This window comes from Marmota marmota, unplaced genomic scaffold, assembly GCF_001458135.2.
Source record: "Marmota marmota marmota unplaced genomic scaffold, marMar, whole genome shotgun sequence".
NCBI lineage: Eukaryota > Metazoa > Chordata > Mammalia > Rodentia > Sciuridae > Marmota > Marmota marmota.
In genome coordinates, this window is record NW_025999977.1 from 42898091 (window position 1) to 42924150 (window position 26060).

Sequence of the window (26060 nt, forward strand, 5' to 3'; positions counted from 1 at the left end):
TCCTTAGGTAACTTTGTAAGAAACTGATGCTGCCAGATTTGTCTTAAATTAGGTAACTTTGTAAGAAACTGATGCTGCCATTTGTCTTAAAGGAAGTTAGTAGTTGATATGGCTTTTGGTTTCTATCCACAATCATGTGTACTGTGGACGATTCCTTTTTCTGGAATGAGAGACAATGGAGATTTCTTTGTGGGGATATCTGTAACTATTTTATCATGCTATATTGGCTTTTGTGTTCATTCCCTTCATGGTTTAGAAACCATCTCTTGATCTTGCTGGCAAAGCATCTACCTTTCTGGTGGAAAGATAGGGCTGTGGCTCAAACTTCCTGGGAATCTTGGTAATGTGATCATTCCCCAAATGTATACATTATAGGATTGGCCCCTAGATGTTGAAAGTTAGGAACCACTCTAACGTAGAATCTAAGGTAATAGAAAAGATTAGTGCTGAGTAAACTCAAACTCATAACAGGAAGCAAAATTTTTAGTTTCCATTCTGCAGAGTTGATCTTGACTTCATACCCATTCTGCTTATAGGTTTTGAGGATTAGTCAGCATGGATGTCAAGAGCCAAGAGTTTTTGTTTGTGTGTTAGACCAGTATGGGTTTACCTTCTTTTTGGTCCTTTTTAATAAACATATGTAAACTAGATATTACATTCCAAGTTATACATATTTTTTTCCTTCCTCATAAAACAGTTCGGGTACGGAGAAAATCAAGGCGACGATCACAGTGGGGCAAAGGAATTATTAAGAAAAGAAAAGTTAATAATTTAAAAAAAGATGAAGAGGATACCAAATTTGCAGACTATGAGAACCATACAGAGGACAGAAAATTGCTAGAGAATGGAGAGTTTGAGGTAAGCACTGATTGCCATGAGGAAAATGGAGAAGAGACTGGGGACTTATCTATGACCAATGATGAATCCTCGTGTGACATCATGGACATGGACCAGGGGCAGAGGCTAAACAACGGAGCAGGCACTAAAGAGAACTTTGCATCCACAGAAGAAGAAAGTTCAAATGAATCTCTGCTCATCCACAGCAGCAGTACTCTTAATCCAGAACAGACATCTAGGAAGGAGCCTTTTCTTAAGGGCAGCTGTCTGAATGGTGAGGCCTCCACTGACAGTTTTGAAGGAATACCTGTTCTGGAATGTCAGAATGGTAAAGTTGATGTCATTCCTCTCTGTAGTAGTGGAGATAAATGTAGTTCAGAACAAAAGATTGTCCTGGAAAACCAGTTAAAAGAAAAACCAGAAATTTCAAATGAAAATCATGGAGATGATCCTGAGAAACTAGAGGCACCAGAATGTAGCAATACTGAGAAATTAGAACCTGGCCCTGATGTGGAGGTTAAAGATGCAGAATTGGATAAAGAAGGTAAAGCTAATATTTTAAAACATCTTCTGAAGGTTTAAACTCCGGAGTTAATTCATTGCAAAATTTATCTGATTTCTAGTAGTAGTAGTTGATGAATAATTATACTTTCATCCTCCTTTTGAGAAGAGTATGCACATGCACATTAAGTTTTACTGAACTTTTCAGAGGTTTTAGAATCCAAAATGCACTGTTTTCATGACTGCTCACTTTTCTGTCTCTTGGGTGATTATTACACTATCCTAAGCGATATATGACTAAAAGCTGAGTAAATCCACAGGTGTTAGGAAGATGGAATTACAACAGAAGAATTACTAGAAAGGGTCGAGTGGACAGAGAAGATGTGGCTATAGCAGTATAGTATATTAGAAAGAATCATGCAGACCTAGATTAAACCATCACTTTGATTCATCATAGTCATGTGACTTGGCAGTAGTTGTTGATACTCCTCAAGCCTGGTTATTCGTCTTATAAATTAAACTTCAAAAATGGTCTTGTTACAGGCATTACAGTAAGTCTTTTATAATTATTGCCTCTTGTGGTTACTGGAACATGCTAAGGTTGGCTTATTCTAGGCAGTTGAATCTGAGAGATGTCCATTGATTTGTAACGCCAAGACTGGAAGAAAGACACAGAACTTTCACAGTCAGTTTTACTTTGTTCCCATTGAATCGGAGCATTCTGCTTGCTCTTGATTTCTTGTGACTGTATGGATATCTACCTTGTTCAACACATTTCTTCCTGGACAGGAATATTAGGTTATCTTGAATTTGTATATTTTGTAAATTGGATAGAGTACACAAGGATTTGGGCCATGAAAGAACTATTTTTCCCTACCAGTTTTTTGGTTTTTTTTGTACCAGGGATTGAACTCAGGGGCATTCAGCCACAAGCCACATCCCCTGCCCTATTTTGTATTTTTTAAATTTAGAGACAGGGTCTCACTGAGTTGCTTAGTGCCTCACTTTTGCTGATGATGGCTTTAAATTCACAGTCCTCCTGCCTTAGCCTCCTGAGCTGCTGGGATTACAGGCATCCAGCTCCCTACCATTTTTTTTAAGCCCTATAGTAGAATTTGGAAGTAGGAAAGTGTTATTCAGAGTCTCGTCAGTTTAAAAAAATGGGTAAAAAGAGATTTGCTGTTCTTAAATGTTCCTTGTTGAGAATTTTTATTTTTTCTCAATATTTAATAATAGAAATTAATTTTAAGAACAGTATTTATTCTGGGCTTTCTTAGAACTTAAAAAGTGTGTTAAAGTGAGATTTAAGTAATGAATGGAAAAGGGTGGAAAAGAGGGATAAACTTGCGGTATCAGGTAGAATGAGTACAGGGAGAGGAGTCCATTTTGACACTACTTCTCTAGCAATTTTAGTTAAGTTTGCTTAAATTAATGTTATGTTCAATCTGAAAGCTTTAAAGATATTGTTGTACAAAAATGTGACTTGGGCTGGGGAGATAGCTCAGAGGTAAAGCACCTGCCTAGAATGCATGAGGCCCTGAGTTCAATCCCCATAATCACATAAAAAATAAACAACAACAATAAAAAAATGATTTTTTTTTAAAAAAGAGCCATTCATTAAAAATTAAAAAAAAAGTGTGACCTGAAGTTTTCATTTGGAATTATCAGTACAGTATTACTTACTGCAGTGGTTCTTAATCTGAATTCTCAGACCTCTAGAATTCATGGATATAATAAAGAGGATCAGTATAGCTTTGAAAAAACTCCTGGAATATGTTAATTGGACTATCAAGCCTTTCACTTTTTTTTTTTTTTTTAAAATACCGGGGATTGAACTCAAGGGCACTCGACCACTGAACTACATCCCTAGCCCTATTTTGTATTTTATTTAGAGACAGGGTCTCACTGAGTTGCTTAGCATCTTGCTTTTTCTGAGGCTGGCTTTGAACTCGCGGATCATCCTGTCTCAGCCTCCTGAGCCACTGGGATTACAGGAGTGTGCCACCATGCCTGGCAAACCTTTCACTTTAAAGGCTGCTTGAAATATAAAATTTCTCTGATATATCACCATACATGTCATGTTGTCAAAGGCAACACTTGGGTTCTTTTACTGTTTATTTATAGAGCGGGCTTTGAGGAGAAGAAGGAAGAGTTTAAAGACTTGTGAGTAAAAGGATCAATGGAGGACAGGGGAGGAAGTTTCCTCTTAATGTCCCTAACATGAGCCAGGTCCTGTGTGAACTTCTGAAACAGCCCAGGTTTTCTTTAAGTTCCTTCCCTGTCAGTCTCCAGAGTAGTCCTACTTTGGGGGACATAGTGTTGTGGCCTCCCTACTCCTCTAAGTGCCCGGAACTGTGAAATTAAGCTTACTTACCCCAAATTTCTATTTTTTTTTTTTCAGTCTGATTAGTCACAGCAACGTATTAGGAGGAAAGTAATTAGGTTATACTAATTTACTACAAGGTAGGAAAGATTAGCAGCCCTGTTACACTTATAATGGGTTTATATTTTTATAAAAAATGTCATAACTCAGACCAGTCTCTAATAGAATTTAGGCAATATAATAGAAAAAAATTTTTTTAAAATATCATGTAATGTTGAGGAAAATATTTTAGGTTGGGAAGCTAACGTGTAGACAAGCTGACCCCATTCAGTGTCTGCTTTTCTAGATTGCTTTCTTCCTTTATCTAGTTTTGAAAGCTTCTACTTTTAAAATGATAGCAACCTTGAAGAGAGTTGAAGGCTGTTTATAAGTCAATACATAGAGGCAAAGATTGCTTTTCTATTCCTTTTAATGGATATGCTTATTAGACTGTATCCTAGTATGTCTTGGCTTTCATAGTTGTGTTTTAGTTCTCTTTAGTTTGGATTACGTACTCTTAAACAGAAAAAAAAAAAGTTATCATTTAAAGAATATAATCTTCCTCATCCCAGAAAGGAGGTGTGGTGGGTAAAAGAATTTATAGATGTGTAAGACTTATTTTTCTTAACTTTACTTGCTGCATTGCATTTCCCCTCCCCCTTAATTTTAGGTGCTTCTAAAGTAAAGAAATATCGTAAATTAATTTTAGAGCAGGCAAAAACAACAAGCCTGGAACTGGTTCCAGAAGAGCCGACTGAGCCTGTGCCACCTCTTATAGTTGATCGTGAGAGATTGAAGGTAAGCTTAGCTATTCCCAGTCAGTTCTAAAGGAATGGAAGGATTTTGAATATTTGTAGGCATTGAATAAAATTATTTTTCAAAATCTTCTGATTTAACCAGGGATATAATTGTCTCAGGGCTTCTACTAAAGAAGAGTTATATGCATTTTGAGGGGTTGAAAGTATGGGAATGGTCCTGGTAATAACTAAGCCCTAGAATCTTCTAACCTCAGATGTCACTTTTATACTTTATGATGTTTGCTCTTTATCTATTTGAATATAATTGTTTCTGTTTGACCAGGGAAATCAAACTACTTTTTATTCTCTTGTAATTTTTCTTAGAAATTGCTTGATTTGTTGGTAGATAAAAGCAACAATTTGACAGTTGATCAGCTTGAGAGATTATATTCTCTTCTTAGTCAGTGCATCTATCGTCATCGTAAAGATTATGACAAATCACAACTTGTAGAGGTAAGTGCTTAGTTCATCTATGTAATAAATAAATATGTGCTGTTACGTGTCCTGAAGAAAAGAGAAAAAAAGTTATTTTTCCTAAGTCTGTTATTTTTCATTAGCTCAAGAAAGTCGTAAAGATTTTTAGAAGAATCATTATAGGTTATAGTTTGAATAAAGCCTTTCTGTGCTGTTTTGTCTTTGAAAAGAAGTAACTTGGGGTTCCTTGTTGGTCAAAAGACAGAAATCTATGGTTCTGGGTAGTTGAATACACAGAATGTCACAGTTCTCTGAACATGTCACTTGGGCCTGTTGGATGTTGTGTGGCTCCATAATCCTTTCCACTGCTCCCTAGGCAGTTATTGCTGATGTAAGAAGATACCAGGGCCAATGAAACCCATTTGCCACATCATTAATAGTTGGAAGAGAACTAAAAGTAATCTCATCTAATCAAACTAGTCCTGTAAAATAGCCACATGAATCAGTACTTACATTTTTGCTTAGAGACTTTTAGAGATGGACCATTCCTTTTTTTAGGGAAGTTCTTCCCTTATGAATGAGCTTCTAGCTCTGTTCATATAATTTGCATCATTAAACCACACTTCTGATTTTTGAGATCATTTGAGCAACTATAATCCCCTACCTACACTGAAATAAATGGTTTAAATTCTGTTGGTTCACTTGCTTGTTATAGTCTGGCTATTAATTATTTATTGAGTAACCTAGAGTGCCAGCTACTGTGCCAGGTATTTGGGATGTAAAATATGATAAGTACCTGTTCCCAAGGGTAATTTCTTTTGGTAAAGATGTTAAAGATTTATACTTAGAAAATATGGCTGTTTCTCATGTGTAATAAAGAGTAATAGAATTAAAATGAGAACTTTCAAAATTATAACCACATTTTTATGAGTTTCATTTTTACAAAGCTAAACTATGTTGTGTAATATAATAAAATGTTTAGCAGGACTGATTTTAATTGATCATACAGAAGAACTTGTTGATCAGACAATAATTTGTTAGTATAGCCTATTAGTTCTACAGAGATGTAGAATAGAATTTCATTGGAGCTATTTAAAGAGAGAAAAGAAAACCAGATATCTTAGATGTATTTGACATTTGCCCATCTTAGTGAAATACGCATACAGAGTACAGTTATTTACATTTTTATTCTAGAACTTTTGTTCAAATGGTTGTGGTTTCACTAGCTTGAATTGAATCATCATTTCGCAGTGAAATATTTCAGAATGAGATTTGGAATCTAGTTTAAGGAGAAAGGGAATTAATAGCAGAACCAGCAGTAATGGCTGCCACTCGTTCTGTCTCTCCCCATCACCACCCTTTTTTGGCTCTGGTTGGAGGAGATAGAGTGAGAACAGGGTACATTCTATTTCTTGGCATATGCTTTGCTGCACTTCATTTAATTTGCTTTGGGAGTTAATAGAATATAGGACTCAGGCTCTGAAGTGAGTCTGCTTGTCTTCAAATTCTGACCCTGCCACTTATTGGCTTATTCAGATTGCCCCTCTGTGCTTCACTTTCTTTATCTATGAAATGGGGCTCATAGTATTATCTATCTTCAACCTTACATGTTATTGTAGAAATGAAGTTAAATAATATGTAAAAGTTTTTATATATTTACATATAAATATGTCTTATGTGTCTACTGCGTTTACGTATTTATGTGTGTGCGCGTGTGTGTCTATTTCTTAGTACAATATCTGGCATAATAAGCTTCTCATTGATTGTTATTATCACCATCTTCATTCTCATATTCATATGACTTGTACCTCTTTCTTATATTACTGCCAAGTTACTCATAGAGTGTTAACTAGCTTCATCATCCTCATTTGCCTAAATATCAAATAGGAGGTACTTGGAATTGCCTAGGGCAGATTGTCTTACAGAGTAGCTGAGGTATTGTAATCAGGAAGATGTTCCAACTTGAACTTCTATCTCAGATTTTTTCTCTAAAAATTTAATGTGAATTTAATCCATAATGAGGAGTACCTTTGTCTTTCCCTTAATAGATAACAAGCATTTCTTTCTCTTACAGGAGATGGAAAGAACAGTTCATATGTTTGAGACATTCCTATGAACTTTTCAAGATGAGTGGTTGATCCTCTCCAATCTGCTCCTGACAGAGCAGTCTTCTGAGCCATTCACTTTCAAATTGCACCAATTATGTGCAGAGCCTTGGTGTAAAGTGCTCTCTCACTCATTCTCTCTCTCTGTTGAATTTGGTGCTATTGTCTCAGGTACCTGAAACCAACCAGCCTACAAGAACCAAACAGAACTTCAGAAACTTGTTGTATTTTCCACAAATAAAAAAATACAACCCCACAGCTTAGAGATTTTGGTGCTACAGAAACTGCTTTTGCTTCTGCTCCTCCTTTTCGTGCACTGTCTTCTGGAGATTCTCTTAGGGAGCAGACCAGCAGCAGGAGGAAGCTGGGTGGGCAGTTCTAACTGTGTTGGATTGTTTAAACAGTGGGCAACCTGTTTTTTGGGTTTCACTTTTTTTTTCTTCCCCCTTCTTTTTCCTTTTTATCTCTTATCATATTTCCCCCTCTCTGGGTAATGGACTGAAGCCTGTTTTAAAGTTGGCTATGATATATTCTGGTGGGAAACTGAAGAAACCAGATGGAATTAGATTAGGCTCTTTAGAACTGCCTTTAATGTGCCTTTTTATTCATTTGAGAAAGATAAGGCTAAATGGATGAGCTCGTTTGTAGCAAATAAATTAAAATATTTTCTTTGGTTACAACCTTGACAATAAGTTTCAATACTCTGCATCATTAAGAGACAACTAATGTTTTGGTATTAATGCCTGTCTTGTTCTCAAAGCTCAATCAAGACACTGAGTAAACCACATAATATACTAAAAATGGTAAGTTTTCCTGTATGGTCTGTTTCTGTGTAAGAAACATGTGATAAAACAATGATAAATAATGCACAGTCCATAACAAAAACTCACACACTTCTCCTTATTGCTGACAGTGATGACCAGAGAATGGATAGTAGCCATTCTTCTGTCAGAGGCAATTTAATAGTTCTTCGAGTTCCCAGAGAAAAATGATTTTCATGTGTAATAAATTGTTATTGTTTTGTTTTAAAGCCAGGACTTGCCAAATGAACAGAAAAGAGGAATTTGTCAGAGGCTCCATAAAATTCATTTTCTGTATACAAGTGAGCTCTGGTATGGTCCTTGAATAACAGTATTAATGTTTGAATCCCTTCTCATAAGCTTACCTTCATAACTCTTCATTTTGGTTGGAATCTATTTTGGATCTTGTTGAGTGATTTCTGTGAATTTTACTTACCTAAAATTAATTATGGGTTACTAGTTTTACAAAAACTTTCTATAAATTTGGAGACACAGTCTAGGCAGTTGCAAAGAGGCAAAGGGAGTGCAGTAACATTTTTTTATCAGATAATTTTTAAAAAAAGTGTAGAAAATTTTGCCGACAAGTTGGCTTGCTATCTTCATTTATTATAGCTGTTAGCTGCAGGTGTGTCTTTCCAATATATGCAACACATGTAGTTTGAGTTTTAATTAGGGCACATGGTCGTGGACTACTGCAGAGATACTGAGCTACCTCAGCTTTTTGTGTTTTAGTTACCAACAGTGTTTACAGAGTCCTGTAATCACTTTGCCACCGTTTACATGCTGAAGCTAAGGTACTTGTCTCCTTGTCTCTGGCTGTCTGTAGTGTGCAGAAAACACTCTTTGGCCTAGGCTACTGCAGTAATCCCAAGTGCTTCTTTGCATTTACCTTTACATTTACTGCCTTCTAGTTCTAGCTTCATTTTTTTCTAAAATGCTACTTCTTTTCTTTATGCCTAGTCTATGAAGTTTTCATAATATTCAGTTAATCATATAATTCAAGATGATATCCATGTAGACACACTGTATTTTTAAGGTGGGCAAGTGCGATTAACGATGAACCATTTTAAAGGGGAGGTTATTTGAAACCTCTAATTTGATTATTGGGAGGATTTTCATGCTTTCTTTAGTATTTATTACCATCATACCAGTTCAAACTATTTTACTGTCTAATACATTAGCATTTTGTATTTTGATGGAAATTGTTACAGAATTTAAAGATTTGATGAAATAAGATGTAGCAGATTTTTTGTAGCAAGTTTCTGGTAAAAGGGTTTTTTGCAAGTCTCAGGTTCTTGCTGCACTATTTTTTTTTTTTTTTTTTTTTTTTACTATTTATTCCAGTTACTCTAATTCAGAAGCATTCTGTTCAAGTAACAGCAGCACTTGTGAAAGGAAAAAAGAAACAACGCACATGTTCTTAGTAGATTACTAAATTTATACAAGTTAATTAAGATTTTAGCTATCAGTGAGTTTGACAAGGGAAATTTATTTATGTTTGGCATTAAAATGCTTCCAAAAGATCAAGATTTTGTTTTTGTTTATCCTTCATGTAGATGGAGAAATCAGAGGCAACCTCAGTATAGGAACTGCCACTTTGAACAGTTTAGGTCTTAAAGAGAAAGCCAATTTCATGCCAGGGGGAGAAAAATGAGCTGAAATTGTACCAACTCTTCGGACTCCTTTTCCCCCTAAGAAAGAAACACACTACACCAGTTTCACTTATTTTACAAATACCTGGTGGTTCTATAGTTTAAAGCAGCTTGTGAAATTATCCAAGTGGACTCAATTTTGTTTACCTTTCTGTGAGTTCTTAATTTTTGCTGTATAGCATTGGCAAAAATATGTACAAATTGACCTCTGTTCTTATTTCCTATTGTGAGCATTATAAATGATAAGCTCCAGTGTAAAATCTTGCTCTCAGATCAGTAAAATACGTATCACAGCCCAGCCCAGCAGTAGCTCATGCTCAGCTGTAGGGACTCTGGGAGCATTTTGAAGATGATAGAACCACATTAGGGTTGAAACTGATGGCTGTGGAGTTAATTGTGTTTTTGAGCTTGAATCTTACCTGTGATTGAGTTTTTTTTAATGTCCTTTTATGACTTGATTTTTCTCATATGCCAATGTATTTGTAGGTTTACTGGATTTTACTTTTAGGGAGTGGGGTGGTCATTTCTTCCCTTTTCTGATTAAGTTGATTCAGCTATGGTGCTATTCAGTAGGTGTCTTCAGTGTCAGGTCCCGTAGCTGAATGCCATTGTTATTATAATTATTATTTGTAATCATATTGTAAGCTTGAATTTGGGCTTGTACTTGCATCTTTTGTATTTTGTACATTTGGTTACTTAGATTTGGGAGTCCTATTTGGTTTCAGTCATGTATGTCTACTTTGTAGATTAAGTAGACTTCATCAACTATGGTCTATTTTGGGTTTGTAGTTTAATTTAGAATTGTGTTAAATTGATGTTTTACATTTGACTTCATTTTACCTTAGTTTGAAGTAAATTATTTAATTTTTGAATTCTGGAATTTGAACATTTACTGTAATTTGTAATATAACTGCTGTGAAATACTTGAATAAAGATGATAAGAAAAACACAGTTTTCTTTAGCTTAATTATGATGACCGTTGGCTGCAAATCCTGTGCTACTTTTCTGTTGGTGTCATCTATTTTACAATTAGAGGATATAAATGTGTATTAAGTGCCTCAGAAAATCTTGTTATATGTTTCTTTTTGATTCTGAGTACACCTGAGGATTTTTTTTTTTTTTAGCTGAAAGCTTTTTCTGTTGAGAAAATGTGGTTTTAATTTAGTTGAAGATTGTCTAAACTAGACATCAAATTGAATGGAATCAAATGGATGACTTTTGAAATTTGTTTTTCTATCTGAATATTTAGATAAAGACCTGATAATTGCAGTTGAAGCTCAATCAAGATTTTAGAACTTTAGAGATGAAGTTAAGTTTTATTTATCCATATTTAGTTCCCAAAGGATTCAAAACTACAGTAAAATCAGAGGTTAGTCTTAAAATATCTATTTCATGTTATCCCTATGCCCTAGCACCTGCAAAGTTATCTATTGAGTATTTTTAAAAAATCTAAATTCTCTCTCTTCCCTCTACATTCATATGTTATGTCCCAGGTACTGTGCCAGGCGTGTGGGGCACACAGAGGATACCTTCCGTTTCTAACTAGCTTCTATTCTGCTAATGCAAAGTTGAATAAAAGTTGAATACTTTAATATTGTTTTTTATTCTTTTAAGAACCAATCCTGAAATTTTGTAGTTTGGTTGGTTATTGTAATAGAAGTCTCAGTGGGAGTGCCTTAGTGTGTTATATTATTTTTACAAATGATTTTGAAGTTTTTGAATAATTACCTGTACTTTTTGTTCTGTCTTATTTTTGCCCTCTTAATTTTCCTTCCACTAGTCGCTTATGTTATAAATATAAAAACTCAGAGGGAATTAGGTATTCTTTGGAAGATTTTGCACTGGTGGTCTTCTCCTCCCCTTTTAGTAGCACAGTTACCTTCAGAGTGTTTGGAGGTGTCGGAGTCAGACTTTCTTCTTTTTTTGACTTAATGCTAATCATTAGTGCCTACTATTTTCCTGATTGTACCTCTTCTTCCAAAAACAAATAGTTGGTCTTTGTAGGGGCACTTAGGAGGGGGTTAATATGATAGGATCAAAAGACCACACACCAAAGGTTTCAGGACATTGATTTTCTCACTGGAATTCTGGCCATCTAGAACTTTTTCATGTTAGAATTTTGATTGACAAAAACAGCATAGCTTTTGGGAAAGAAATCCTACACTAGGTACTTCTTTCCTCCTCATTTCTGAAGAGCTTCAAGCTGTTCAAGGTGAAGGAAGGCTGGATTGGAGGAATAAAAGGTAGGTAAGACAGAAAATAAAAGCTCAGTGTTTTTCTTAATGTAATATCTTTTCTGAGTTGGACAAAAAGTTATCTAAGCTTTACCCCTACTACTCAATTGCTGGTGACATGGAAGTTATTTCTGACTGTTCTATTCAGGTTTCCATTACAATGCTTTTAATATCATACAGATCCTAGATTAATTGCTAAGGAGTTACTAAGTATTGATTTTAAAGGGCTAGAATTTTATGGGTTCTAAAGGTTTGGGGAGATAGAGATCAAAAGGTCAGTTTGGAAAGCTGAGTAGACTAATTTAGAATCGAGGGTAAATAAAAGGAAGGAGTGTGGTGCAAGATAAAACTGTGTAGATAGTGTGGAGTTTTGTCATGGGGGATAAATGTAAAGATATTTGTACTTTATAATGTGACAAGCCTTAAATGTTTTTGAACAGCATCATGATGTGATGAAAATCAAATTAAAACTTGTTCATTTGGTTATAGTAGAGATGATGAGAAAGAAAATAGCTACCTCCTTTTAACAAAATATATTATACCTGCCTTGTGCCAAGTCTGTGCTAAGCACTAAACATATAAAGATAAGTAAAATAGTCTCTGCCCTTGGAAATAACTGTTCAGTAGAAGAAGACATTAAGAAAAATTAAAAATAGGTTGGGTAAGTGCAATGATAACAATGTAGTTGAGGTGCTGTGGAGTATAGAGGGAGAGAATTTAACCTACCCTGGGCTTTATGAAGGTTTTTTTCTTTTCCTTTATAAAGTACTGGCATTTGAACCCAGGAGCACTCTACCTCTGTGCTACATCTCCAACTCCCCCCTCCCCCCTTTGAGTGAGAGTCTGGTCTTGCTAAGTTGCCCAGGCAGCCCTCAAACTTGCTGTTTTAGCCTCCCCTAGTCATTGGGGTTACAGGCATGCACCACTTTGCCCAGCTATGAAGTTTTTTCCCTGAGGGTTATGGTATCTTAACAGCATCTTGAAAAATGAATGAATCTAATAAAAAGTTGAGAAAGAACATTCCAGGCAGAGGAAGCAGTATAACAATATATACAAACATTAAGCATGTTAAGTTCAGGCAACTCTGGGCAGTTCTACTTTGCTTTAAAATAAAGTAGAAAAGAAAGTAGCTTTAGGAGTCAACAAGGACTTCTTATTCCCTTTTTGTATTCCAGATGAGAGATGCTGCAGGCCCCAACTAGGGTGGTTATAGTAGAGATGATGAGAAAGAAATAATTTCTAAGAAATTTATAGGTAAAATCAGTAAGCCCAATGATTGGATGTTGGCGATAAGGATAGAGAAGAGACCTAGAATTGCACTTGGGTTTCTGCCATGGTGGTCAGGTAGATAATAGTGCATTACCTGAGAATGAGTAGGAGGGAGGAACAAATCTGGAGTGAATACAGTATTGGGCATTTTGACATCCAGGTCCAGCTGGTATTTAGGTAAATACTATCTAAAGTTTAGAAGAGTTCAGAGCTGGAAGACTTAGGTTAGCAGCCTGTAGGTACTTATTCAAACTGTGAGTACAAATCAGATCACTTGGACAGTACTTTCAAAGTGGAATAAAAATGACAAATAGAAGGACAGCAGCGTCTAAGCTGCAGGTACAGGGTATTTTAGAATTGATAATAATCATATCATCTCAAAAGCAGGACAGCTAAAAGAATAGTGTCACAGAACTCAAGGTGGAGAGAATTGGGGTTAAAAACAACAGTATCAAATGCTCCAGTGGAGGCAGTAAAATGTCTATTAAAATGTTTCCCATACATATAGCAGTTTGGTGATCTGTGATGCTTTAAGGCAAAAGGGAAGGAGTACACAAGTAGAGAGGGACATAGAGTTGAGGAAAGGATTTAGATGAAACTGGAAAACCTGAGCGTATGTATATACTGAAGGTATGGAGGTGAAGGTGGAGGTGGCAGGATAACGATAACAGCTAATCTTTATTGAAAATGCACTAGATTTCAAGCTCTTTCCAAAGGGATTTATGTATATTAATTAAAAAGCAGATCAAGCCTATGACTTGGGTACTCTTATTTTCCTCCTTTAATGAGGAGAGTTAATCACAGACAGATTGTTACTTGTTGAGGATCAGACAAGTTAAATAGTAACCAGAATTTGAGCCCTGGCTTTCTGAAATAAGAGCCCAGTTATTTGCCATTTTCCTATAGTGCCTCAATAGGAAGGTGGAGATAAAGATGGAAAAGAGAAGTGATGATTAGTGGGCCAGGAGTCCTGAAGAGAATAGAGGGGGTGTTGGTCTCAAATAAGAGTAAAGATATTTTATTCTAGAAGATTAGAAACTGGGGGAATAGAGGTGTTAAGTTTGGGGACAGGGTGTGCTATTGTTAATTTCAAAATTTTCCATCTAATATGTATTTATTGAACATTTTAATTGTAAAACATAACAAATGGAAAACTGCTTCAAACAAAAGGTATAGATTTGTATGGATTCATCTTTTATAAGATGCACACACTTTATTAGGTAGCCCAGAAGCTCTCCTATGCTCCATTCTGATTAAAACCTCCATTTTTTCCTCAAATGCAACCAGTCCACATTTGTGATAATGACTTCTTTGCTTTTCTAAATTATTTTTATCACTTGTGTGAATTTCTAAACATTACATTTCTGATTTTCCTGGTTTTTTTTCCTCCTCCTTTGATTTTAAATCTCTTAGTCTACAGCTTCCTCAATCTCACCTTTTTCCTTGCCATTAATTTGTTGAAGAAACCTATTGAATTTCCCATAGTCTGGATTTTGCTGTTCTAATCCCTATGGTGAGGTTAACATGTTCATTTGTCTATTTATTTCTCATCAGTTGGTACTTGGATGTGCTGTACTGTGCATTATGGTAGCAACTAGCTACATATAGCTATTGAACACTTGAAATGTGTCTAGCTCAAGTTAAGATGTGTTGAGTATAAAATTTATAATTTGGAAGATTTATTACAGAAAACTATGTACTATTTAATACTTTTTATATTGATTGTTGAAATCATATTTTGGATATATTTGGTTTAAATTTATTAATTGTTTTGCACCTAGTTTGTTTTATTATTTATAATGTGGTTACAAGAAAATTTAAAAGTATGTATGGCGTGCATTATATTTTTGTTGGTCAGCACTGATCTAGTGCCTTAATCGGATTCTGGTTTTACTTGATTTTATTATTGCTTTTCACAAGACTGCCATAGCATTAGTATTCTATGAACATGAGTTTCAACAGTCTAAATACTGACTTCAAATGACACTGGGATTAATCCGCTTTTCATTTTCCTGCATTTACCCTGATGATGTTACTTTTTGAAATAAAATTGAGTTAGATAGTTTTAGTTATTGTTTGCGTTCAGTTTTAGGTTTCAGTCCACCCTCAGTGATTATTTTTTGCAGTATGTAAAACATTAACATAGGCAGAGAAGTTAGACCAAGTGTCAGTGCCCTCTTACTTCCACTGTGTAGGTAACTAGTCTCATTAGTTTTTCTTTGTCTAGTTTTTCTTTTGCTAAAGTAAACAAGAATATGTATATTTATTTCCCCTCTTTTTTCTTATATCAAAGGGAGCTATTATAGACAATTTTTTGCATACTTTAAATTATGAGACTTCTAAAAATAGTTTAGATTTTCAGAAAAATTGAATATACAGGGTTCTCTTTTATCTCTTGCCCACTTTTATCTCTTCCTCCACTTCCCCATTATTAACATCTTACATTATTAATGTGATACATTTATTATAATCAATGAACAAATATTGATATATCATTATTAACTAAAGTTTTCATTAGGGAATCAGTCTTTGTATTACATATTCTATGGGCTTTGATAAATATATAGTACCATGTGTCTCTCACTGCAGGATCATTTAATAGTTTCATTGCCCTAAGAATCCTTTGTGCTCCACCTATGCATTCCTTCTTTCCTCTCATTAGTAATCACTGATGTCCTGTGGGGTTTCTGTGGTGTTTTGTTTTTATTTTGCACTACTGGGGATTGAGCCCAGGAGCATTCTACCACTGAGCTGCATTCCCCAGCCCTTTTTTTTTTTTTTAAAGAGAGAATGTTAATATTTATTTTTTAGTTTTCGGCAGACACAACATCTTTGTATGTGGTGCTGAGGATTGAACCCGGGCCGCACGCATGCCAGGCGAGCACGCTACCACTTGAGCCACATCCCCAGCCCAGCCCTTTTAATTTTTTAAAATTTTGAGACAGAGTCTCACTGTATTGCCAAGCTGGCCTGGAACTTGTGATCCTCCTCCATTAGCCTCCAGAGTAGCTGGGATTATTGGCATTTGCCCATATACCACTGACATTTTTATTGTCTTCATGGTTTTCCTTTTCCAGAATGTCATATACATAGAACAGTACAAATATGTGGTCTTTTCAGATTTGCTTCTTTCACTTAGCAATATACACTTAGGTTACTTGATAGCTCATTTCTTTGTAGCACACAATATTATCTCATTGCGTGGATATGCCATTCACTTATTGAATCACATCTTGGTTGCTTCCAAGGTTTGGCAGTTGTGAATAAAGATGTGAATATTCATGTACAGGTTTTGTGTAGGCATGTTTTCAGCTTATTGGGTAAATACCAAGTACTGTGACTCCTGGATTTCATGGAAAAGGGTATGTTCAGATTTCTAAGAAGCTGCCAGACTGTCTTCCAGAGTGTACCATTTTGCATTCCCACCAGCAGTGAATGAGAGTTCCTGTTTCACATTCTCACCAGCATTTGGTGGTGTCTGTGTTTTGGGTTTTTTGTCCTTCTACTAGGTGTGTAGTAGTGTCTCATTGTTGTTTTAATTTTAATTCCATATTGAATTACAAATTGAACATCTTCTTTTAAAAAATTATATATTTTAATTGTTGATGGACCTTTATTTTATTCACTTATTTATATGTGGTGCTGAGAATTGAACCCAGTGCCTCACACATGCTAGGCAAGCGCTCTTCCACTGAGCGCAATAACCACACAACCCCAGCCCACAAATTGAACATCTTTCCACATGTGAATTTGCTGTCTGCGGATGGTGCAGTATCTCTTTAGACCTTTTGCCCAGACCTTTTTGAGTTGTTTGGTTTTTATTGTTGTATTTTAAGAGTTCTTTGTATGTTTTGGATACCACTTTTTTTTTTTTAAAGATATGTGTTTAAGTTTATAACCATTATTCCTTTTTTTTTGGTACATTGTAGTTGTACAATGGGTGTGTTGTTATATACACTAACATGCACACAGTAAATCAATATAATTTGGCCAGTATCATTCCCCATTATTTCCCCCTTTCCCTCCTCTCTTCTCTCCCCCTTAAACTTATAATTTATATAAACTATAATTTAGAGTTATAGATGGAATGCTTTTTATTTTTTTTAAATCTAACAGTCTTTTAAAATTGGTGTGTTTTGGTTAGTTACATTTAATATATGTATTTTTAATTGTGCTTAATTTTGTAGCATATAATTTGGCATTAACTGCACTCACATTGTTGTGCTACCACCCATTTCCAGAGCTCTTTTCATGTTGTAAAACTGAAGCTCTGTACTCATTAAACAATAACTCCTCACTCTTTGCTTCCCCATTCCCTGGGGAATCCACCTTTCTATTTTTTAGAAAGGGGAGGTGTCAGGAATTGAACTCAGGCTCAACCACTGAGCCACCAACCCAGCCCTATTTTGTATTTAATTTAGAGACAAGTTGCTTAGCGCATGGATAAATTGCTGAGGCTGGCTTTGAACTTGAGATCCTCCTGCCTCAGCCTCTTGAAGGATTATAGGTGTGCGCCACTGTGCCTGGCTCCACCATTCTACTTTCTATCTCTATGAATTTCATGACTCTTAGAGCCTTATATAAGTGGAATGTACAATATTTGTCTTTGTGTCTGACTTATTTCACTCAGCCTAACGTCCTTAATGTTCATCTATGTAGTAGCACCTGTCTGAAAACACATTCTTTATCCGTTCATCCTTCAGTTGATATTTGGGTTGCTTCTACCTTTTGGCTCTTGCAAATAATACCATAAACATCTCTTTGAGTTTCTGAGTTGTTGTCTGTGAGAGAGAGAGTGTGTGTGTGTGTCACATATATCTTTTATGCATATATTCCAAAGTGGAATTGCTGAATCATGTGGTAGTTCCAAATTTAACTTTTTAAGTGTTTTCTTTAGCAGCTACACTGTTTTATATTCTCATTTACTGTGTACAAGTTTCTAATTTCTCTACAACCTCAATGACACTTATTATTTTATGGTGTTTTTGTGGGGGCTTGGGGGTAGTTAGAAGTCATCCTAATGAGTGGGATTACCTTTAATGTAATTAATGTAATTATTTATATATTTGGATTTAACTCTACCATTTTATTATCTGTTCATCTCCTCTTTTTAAAATTATGATAATGATGGGTGGGGGGCGGGTAGAGGAAGAGGAGCTGGGGTTAGAACCCAGGGCTTCAGGCATGCTAGGCAAGTACTTTACCATTGAACTAAACCCCAAGCCCCTCTTCTGTTTTTTTCTTTCGGATTAAATAGTTTAGTATTTCATTTTAATTTACCTCTTGACTTTTGACTGTATCTCTGTGCACTGCTTGTAGGGTTTTCTCTGGTACTTACACATACTTTTCACCATCTACTGAAAATTAATATTTTTCCACCTTGTGTAAAATATATAAGTCTTCTAGCCATATATCATATTTGCCATATGAGTTATATTTATATACATTGAAAGTCCCATAAGATAATGTTATTATTTTTTCTTTCAACAATCACAAATATTTTTAAAAACTTAAAGTGTAAACAATAATTTATTATATTTACACAGACATTTATTGTTTCTGTTGCTCTCCCTTCATTACTGAAGTTCTAGGTTTCATTTTTTTCCATCTGAAGAATTTCCTTTAGCATTTCTTTGAAGAAGATCTGGTAATGACAAATTCTTATTTTTCCTTCATCAGAGAATATCTTTATTATACCTTTATTTTGGAAGGATATGTTTACTAGACATAGAATCTGGGTTGACAGTTCTTTTCTTTTAGCACTTTAAAATGTTATTTTATGGCCTCCTAGCCTCTCGAGTTTCTGATGAGAGATTCATAATGTCAATCAATTTGAGCTCAAAGACTGTAAAATAACTTTACTTGGAGTCTTGAGAATTGCAGTTCAGAAGACACAGACTCATGGTTCTGAATGAATGTTCCAAAGAGAGCCCTTTTTTGCAGGCCTTTTAAAAGGAAGAAGTATAAGATAAAGGAAATTCCAGGCAGCTTGTACAAGCTGTTTAAAAGGAAGGTGATTGGAGCAGAAGTTAACTTAACTCCAGGCTGTACATCACTAGACATATATGATGGATTGCCAAACCTATCTCTAGGTGACAATTACAGCTGTAACATTCATTAAAGGAGGATGGTGGTTTTTGCAGACTTGGTCCAGTTCAGAAGTTCACATTCCTGAGTTCAGTTTAAGAGTCCATATTTCTGGGCAGCAGCTTGAGACATGCGTAAGTCCTGGTCCCTCAATAGCATTCTTAGTCCATTTTGAATTACTCTTTGTTACTTTTTGTCATGATTTTCTTCTTGATAGTTTCACGGGAGTCATTTGAATTATGTAATGTGTTGATTTTCTCTGACTGCTTTAAGACAGTATTTTTTTTTTCCTTTTCAGCAAAAAAATCAGTCTTGAGTTTCTTTGAGATTATTCCTTATAGGATTTACTGATCCTTGTATCTGCAAATTTGTGAATTCTACCGAGTTTGGGAAGTTTTCAGTCATAATTTCTTCAAATTCTCTATTTGCATCAATTCCTTTCTCCTCTTCTGTTGGGATTTCAGTTAAATGAATGTTAGACCTCTCTCTTTTTTTTTTTCTTTTGGTAGTTGTAAACAGACAGAATGTCTTTATTTGTTTATTTATTTTTTTTATATGGTGCTGAGGATCGAACTCAGTGCCTCACACATGCTAGGCAAGAGCTCTGCCACTGAGCTACAACCCCAACCCAAATGTTAGACCTTTCAATATTGTCCTGCAAATCCCTGATATTTTTAAAATTTTTTTCTTCAACCAAGACTGGAAATGTCTTCATTGTTTGCTACTTTAAAAACTTCCTGCTTTTTTCCCTCTTTTGTTTATCATAAATTATTTTTATTTTTATCAAACTTAATGATAGAATATTTTTTCTTTTTATCATTAAGTTTGAAATTTTTCTTTTAAATTTGATTATTTCAGCATCTGATCAATTTCATGGTTTGTGTTTATGGTTGCTTTTTCTTTTTTTTTTAATATTTATTTTTTAGGTGTAGATGGACACAACACAATGCCTTTATTTTTATGTGGTGCTGAGGATCGAATCCGGGTCCTGCCCGTGCTAGGCAAGTGCTCTCTACCGCTGAGCCACAATCCCAGCCCAGATTGTTTTTTCTCTTGAGAATTTAATGTATTTCTGGTTCTTTGTAATTTTGTTCAAGTAATTTTGAATGAGGCTCTGGGCATTTTTAACATTTATGAGATTTTGGGCTTGGTTACAGTCTTGGGGAGAATGCTGATCTTTTTTGTTTTAGCAGACAATCAAACTGGGTAGGTTCAGACCAAAAGCCCTGGCCTACTTTCTGTTGGCTCAAAGTTTTGTAGTGCCTTTCTGTTGTATCCCTGTGGTAGTCTGAATAATTAGATGACTCCCCAATTAGATGTCCATGACCTATTCCCCAGAACCTGGGAGTATGTTACCTTACATGGTAAAAGGAACCTTGTAGACCTAATTAATGTAAAGACACCTAGAACCGTAAGATAATAAATATAATGTTGTAAGCCACTAAGTTTGTGCTATTTACAGTACCCGGAGGAAATTAATACAGGTGGTCCCCATGTGTACCATGAGGGGCCAATCAAAGGACCTGGGGATGGTCCACATCACAGTTCAGATTCAAAGCCTTTGCCCTCTTGGTCCTGGTCAGTTCTTCACAAATGCAGCTCAGGATTTCATATAGTAATTTAAAGGACCTCTTTTTCCAGCCTCCTGCTCTCTGGGATCCCTTCCCTGCTCTCAAGCTCCTTGAGCTTCTTTCCTGGTGGTCAGACTGGAAAGAGCCAAGAACTTTTAGGGATACTTTTGATCCTTGCCACTGCTGCCCTGACAAGGCACCGTCATTCCTGGGGTTTCTCTTCTGGCGTTCTGGCTCCCTTGAGAGTAAGCTGGGAGGTGCACGGGCTAAAGGGGCAAATGCAGGAAAGTCCCCTCCATGTGCGTCATCCTACCCAATGTACAGGCTTTTCAATTAATTGATCAGTATGGCTTCCCTCCAGGGTTTTTAGCTGTAATCAGTGGGAAAGATAAACTAGAGTGTGCTTACTCCACTTCAACCAGGACCAGAAATGTCTTCATTCTTTGTTACTTTAAAAACTTCCTGCTTTTTTCCCTCTTTTGTTTATCATAATATTAACTTTTTTTTTTACTGAACTATATGTTATTTCTAGTTTAAATTTCTTAAATATTTCCTAATTTATTTTACTACTTTGTGAGTTTTTCTAATCCTTATAGTTATATTGTTCTGTACTGTGGCTATGCTGTTCTGGATTATATTAGTCTTTTATTTCTCATTATAATAGGTCCTTTTTTATGTCGAGATATTATAGTTTTTATGTATTTTGTAGGCACGTATTTCTGGAGTGCCTTTATTATTCATATGAATAACCTTCTTTTAAAGTTTTTTCTTGAAATACATTTATATGGCATTTTCCTTCAATGCTTTAGTTGCTCATTTTTATATGAAATATCTTGAACTTTTAGAAGGAAGTCTGGTTTTATGGCTCAAGGGCTCTCTCTTCTGTTGCTTGTGGGAAGTGTCTTAAGTGTCTTTAATGTGTGGCTGCTCACTTCTGCAATCTCCTGCCTTTCTTCCCTCCCCTACTTTTGTCTGGACTTCATTTTCCTTTGTCACTTTCATTCCTGTGTTACTCAATTTAGATTTTCCACCATGTAATTTTCTTAGTCTGGGGTTGTGTCCTGGATAGGGCCTTGGCCTGATTAGTTCTGAAGAACGTGCAGGCTCAGTATCTACAACATAACCCTTGCCTTCAATGCGGTCGGGCTGTGTAGAGCCCCTGAGCATTCCTATGAGTACCTGGGGGTCTCAGCCCCATTCTGTTCACTTTCCTCTGCTTCCTTCCTCACACAGGTAATAACTTTGTACTAAATATGTTACTGAAATAAAGGTTATTTGGGGTGGGGAATCTCAAATTATGTCACATACTTAAAGGAAGCATCAGTTAAACTGTCAGCTCTGTAGTTTATCATACTTTAAATTTTAACAGATTATATATAAAATGGAGCAAAGAAAGGAGTAACTGCCCATACTGTAAAAAATCAGTTTCAGATCTTTGGAATGTTTCTTTACATTTATTTCCACGTTGTTTGAACTTAAATATTTCATCCACAGAAACAAAAAAGGAAAAGATCATCAAAAAGCCTTTTCCACCCACATTATCAAGATTTTATGGCTAGAATTGCATGAAACTTTGTCTATTAACACAAATGTTAAACTAAACACAAGTATTAATTAGAATGTTTTTATGTTTTTAATGTGATACTTTAATGAAATATTAAAATTAATGTGAAAAACTTGAAGTTTTAAATATAGGTAGGACAAGTGATTATTATTTCTTAAAGCCATCTTAAGAAGATTATCCTGCCATTCAAAATCAATATCGTACAAAATGTCTAAGCGTCTTTTCCAGAAACTGTTAGGTCACACTTTTCCAACTATTATTGCATATGTGGGTTGAGTGTTTTAGCTTATATGTAGAATAGTTCCTATGTGTTTATTTCATTTTTTGTCCAATTTTTAAAAACTATTATAATGTGAGTAAGACTGAAATTTTGGGGGATTAAATTCCTGAGCAACATTTATGCTGTATTCAGAAAAATATTTTGTTAACTTCATAGAATACTGATTTTGCTGGGCACAGTGGTGTATGCTGTAATCTCAATAACTTGGGGGCTGAGTCAGGAGGATCCCAAGTTCAAAGCCAGCCTCAGCTACTTAGTGAGGTCCTAAGCAACTTAGTGAGACCTTGAATCAGAAAATGAAAAGGGTAGCCTGGCACAGTGGCTCACGCACGCCTTTAATCCCAGTGGCTCAGGAGGTGGAGGCAGGGGGATCCTAAGTTCAAAGCCAGCCTCAGCAAAAAGTGAGGTGCTAAGCAACTTGGTGGGACCCTGTCTCTAAATAAAATACAAATTAGGGCTGGGGATGTGGCTCAATGGTCAAGTGCCCCTGAGTTTAATCCTTGGTACCAAACTAAACAAAAAATTAAGAGGGCTGAGGAACCCCCCCCCCCAAAAAAAAATACTGATTTTGTTTTGCTAGCATAACAAATAAATATTTTGAGAATTCATCTTTCTTAAGAATTCTAAAATTTTGCTTCTGAATCTTTTTCATGATATTACTTTAACTTTCTGATATACTTTTAAAGAGTTCGTTGACTTCAGAATCCTATCTGATTATTTGAGCTTGTATCATAATTTAGAAGAGAAGAAAGATAGGGAGGGTTGTAGCTAAATAAGTTGGGAAAACTGCTACATTCACTTTACTAAAATGAATGTCATTCCATTTTTTACTATAGAGTTTATAGCAAGGAAAACCTTGTATATGACTATTCAAAGCAGCATTATTCATATTATCCAAATGTCTAATAACTGGTGAACATGTGAATGTCAATTTTCATATTGTATCCATTTTATATACCTGTAATTAAACATTATTTGATCATAAAAAGAAATACTGATACATGTTACAACATGGATGAATCTTGAGAGTACTATATTAAGTGAAAGAAGCCAGGAACAAGGTCACATATTCTCTTGATTCCATTTATATGAAATGTCCATTGCAGGCATATCTGTAGAGACAGAAAGGAGATTAGTTGTTGCGGGGGGTCAGGGTAGGGAGTTGGGCAGTGACTGCTAATGGGTGCAGGTTTCTTTTTGGGGTGATGGAATGTGGTGCAGTGGTGGTGTTTTGTTAAAGGGCTATGAGTTCAACTGTGAATATGCTAAAACCACTAAATTGGTCTTTTAAAAGAGTGAATTTGATATGTGATTTATATGTCAACAAGCTGTTACTAAAAACAAAAGGAGGGTTATAGCAACAATTAAGGCAAGAAGAGATCAGGGCTTAAAATGAGACAGTTACGATAGAAAGGGACTGGGGAATGTAGGAGGTGAGCTGAAGAGCTTCAATGACTAATTTTTTTTACTGACAGGGACACAAAATCCCCAGGGCTGAAATCCTTAGGAGACAGTACTAATGGCTGCTCCGGTACACAGCTTGAATTTGAGCAATTGCTTGAATTTGAGCAATTGCTAGCTTCACCAAGAACAGACTGTACACATAATAAATGAAGGCCCTTTAACAAAAACTGTCATCTGTAGACAACAGGGATGGCTAAAGCAGTGCACAAAATTGTGGCCTTGCTTATACTTTTTCATGACTCAAAATATTTTTTTATGATTGCCAGTAGGGTTGGCTAATGTGACTGCTGCTAGCACCAGTGCAAGTTGCCTATGGTAGGATACAGGACATATCCTTGCCTGCAAAAACTCAACCCTACTGTGTGCATTCAAATAGTTACTTCTAAATAGTCTAAAGAGTACTATTTCTAAAGGAGGTGAATGCCTATTCATCCACAGAGGCCTCTGTTTTCCTACTGCACCTTTCTGAAGTAGCTTGGGAAGGAAGACGGAGCTTCGGTCTTGGAGTCATAGGAGCTAAGCAACTGCAGGCAGCCTTGGGGGCCATGTGGTTTTCACAGGCTCTCTGGAGTCTCACTATGCCAGATTGGAACACTGATGTACCGTAGACCACCTCGGCCTGATGTCATGGAGTCCTGTGAGCTCAGCTGTAGAATGAGGAGGGCCACTCCTGAAGGATTTTTTTTTCCCCCCTGCAGGATGATTGAGGATTAAATTTCATGATGTTTATGTAGAGAACAAGGAGCACACCTATTGGTTACAGGACAAGTCACTTAACTTTGCTGCCATTGTTTCCTCAGATCGATTGACCTGTTGTTCCCTTCACTTCTTAAAGACTGAAGACCAGGCCCTCTGCCTTTTAAGGTAGTTGAGGATAAAAAGTTATTAAGATTTGGTTAGAGAAGACATTCACAAGGGTCTTGGTAGCTCATTCCAGAGTTTTAGCACTAAAATACATGGCAACCTATTGTAATTCTCTTGGTTACTTTACTTTGAACCCTTTCTAATTCTCCCATTTTTTGTGATGATCTTCACAAAAGAAAATTTCTGGTTGAAAAATAGGGGAGAGATTACTTTTTGTTCCTTATTTTTTAAAAAATATATGTATATATTTATGCAGGAGCTGGAGATGTGGTCTATGTTAGGACACTTGCCTAGCATGCGTGAAGTCCTGGGTATTAGTATTATAATTGTTTGCATTGTTTCCCCATAGTTTGTATTATGTTCTTATGATTGCCCAGAAATGGATTCACTGGCTCTGGATGAACATCCCTCAGACTCCCGATAACCCGGTGCCTGCCATCTTGCTGTTTGCGGAGCCCTTGTACTGCTTGCAAATCTCACTGCTCCTCATCAGCACTTGGAGTACCCCCTTTTAGGCTGAGGGAGCTAATTTAGTAGGTTCAAGATATTACCTAATTATTTTGATTTTTATTATTTGTTAACTACAAATGTTGAACTTTTTGTTATGTATTTATTGGCCACATTTCCTCCTATGTAGATCTAGGACCTGTTTGTTTTTGCTGGAATTATTTAACATTTTCTTATTGCATTTTGGGCTTTTTAATAAAGATTAATTCTGTATCATATGGTCTGCAAATATTTTTCCTGACTTCTTGTTTTGGCTATGTGTTTAAAAAAAATTAATGAAAACACACACACACAATGTAAACTGTCTTCTGTTTGTGGCTGTTACAAAGAACTTTCTCAGCATTGTTGCCAGATCTCATGGTTATGCCTGGACACTCTTCATGGTATGTGGGCTAATATGGTGCACACACATCTTCTGTGATGAAATGTAATATGTTTACTAACCAGAGTTAAGTCTAAAGTATACAGATTCTTCATAGGCCCAGAGAACATTTCCCTTCCTTTAGAGAAATGGGGTAGACAAGATGGAACTAACAAAATAATTGCTTGATCCCCCCCCCCCGGGTTATAATTTTAGCTCTAAATGATGGGCATCTTCTAGACAGTCTCCATCCTTTCCTCTAGGACTGCTGCTCCTGAGGATTTCATTGCAATTATGTATTGAGAAATGTGTGGCCCACTCATCATGAGGCCCCAGTCAAGTTCTCAAGAGAACCCCCTCTCTCACCTACCTGACCCACCTTCTTTAAGCT

General features: G+C 35.9%; 1 protein-coding gene across 4 annotated transcripts in view; it reads left to right on the forward strand.

Annotated features, from left to right (window-relative positions):
* Positions 1-10419, forward strand: part of Atad2b (ATPase family AAA domain containing 2B) — a 126778-nt gene extending 116359 nt beyond the window's left edge. Inside the window, exons 26-29 of one of the 4 annotated variants that reach the window (XM_048804754.1) lie at positions 698-1381; positions 4371-4498; positions 4822-4950; positions 6986-10419. In XM_048804754.1, the coding sequence (XP_048660711.1) occupies positions 698-1381; positions 4371-4498; positions 4822-4950; positions 6986-7027 (983 nt within the window). In that variant the 3' untranslated portion in view covers positions 7028-10419. Of the gene's footprint in view, positions 1-697; positions 1382-3462; positions 4510-4821; positions 4951-6985 lie in introns of those variants that run through there. The other 3 variants (XM_048804752.1, XR_007348167.1, XM_048804753.1) reach the window with 3 other exon arrangements.
* Positions 10420-26060: the final 15641 nt, after the last annotated feature.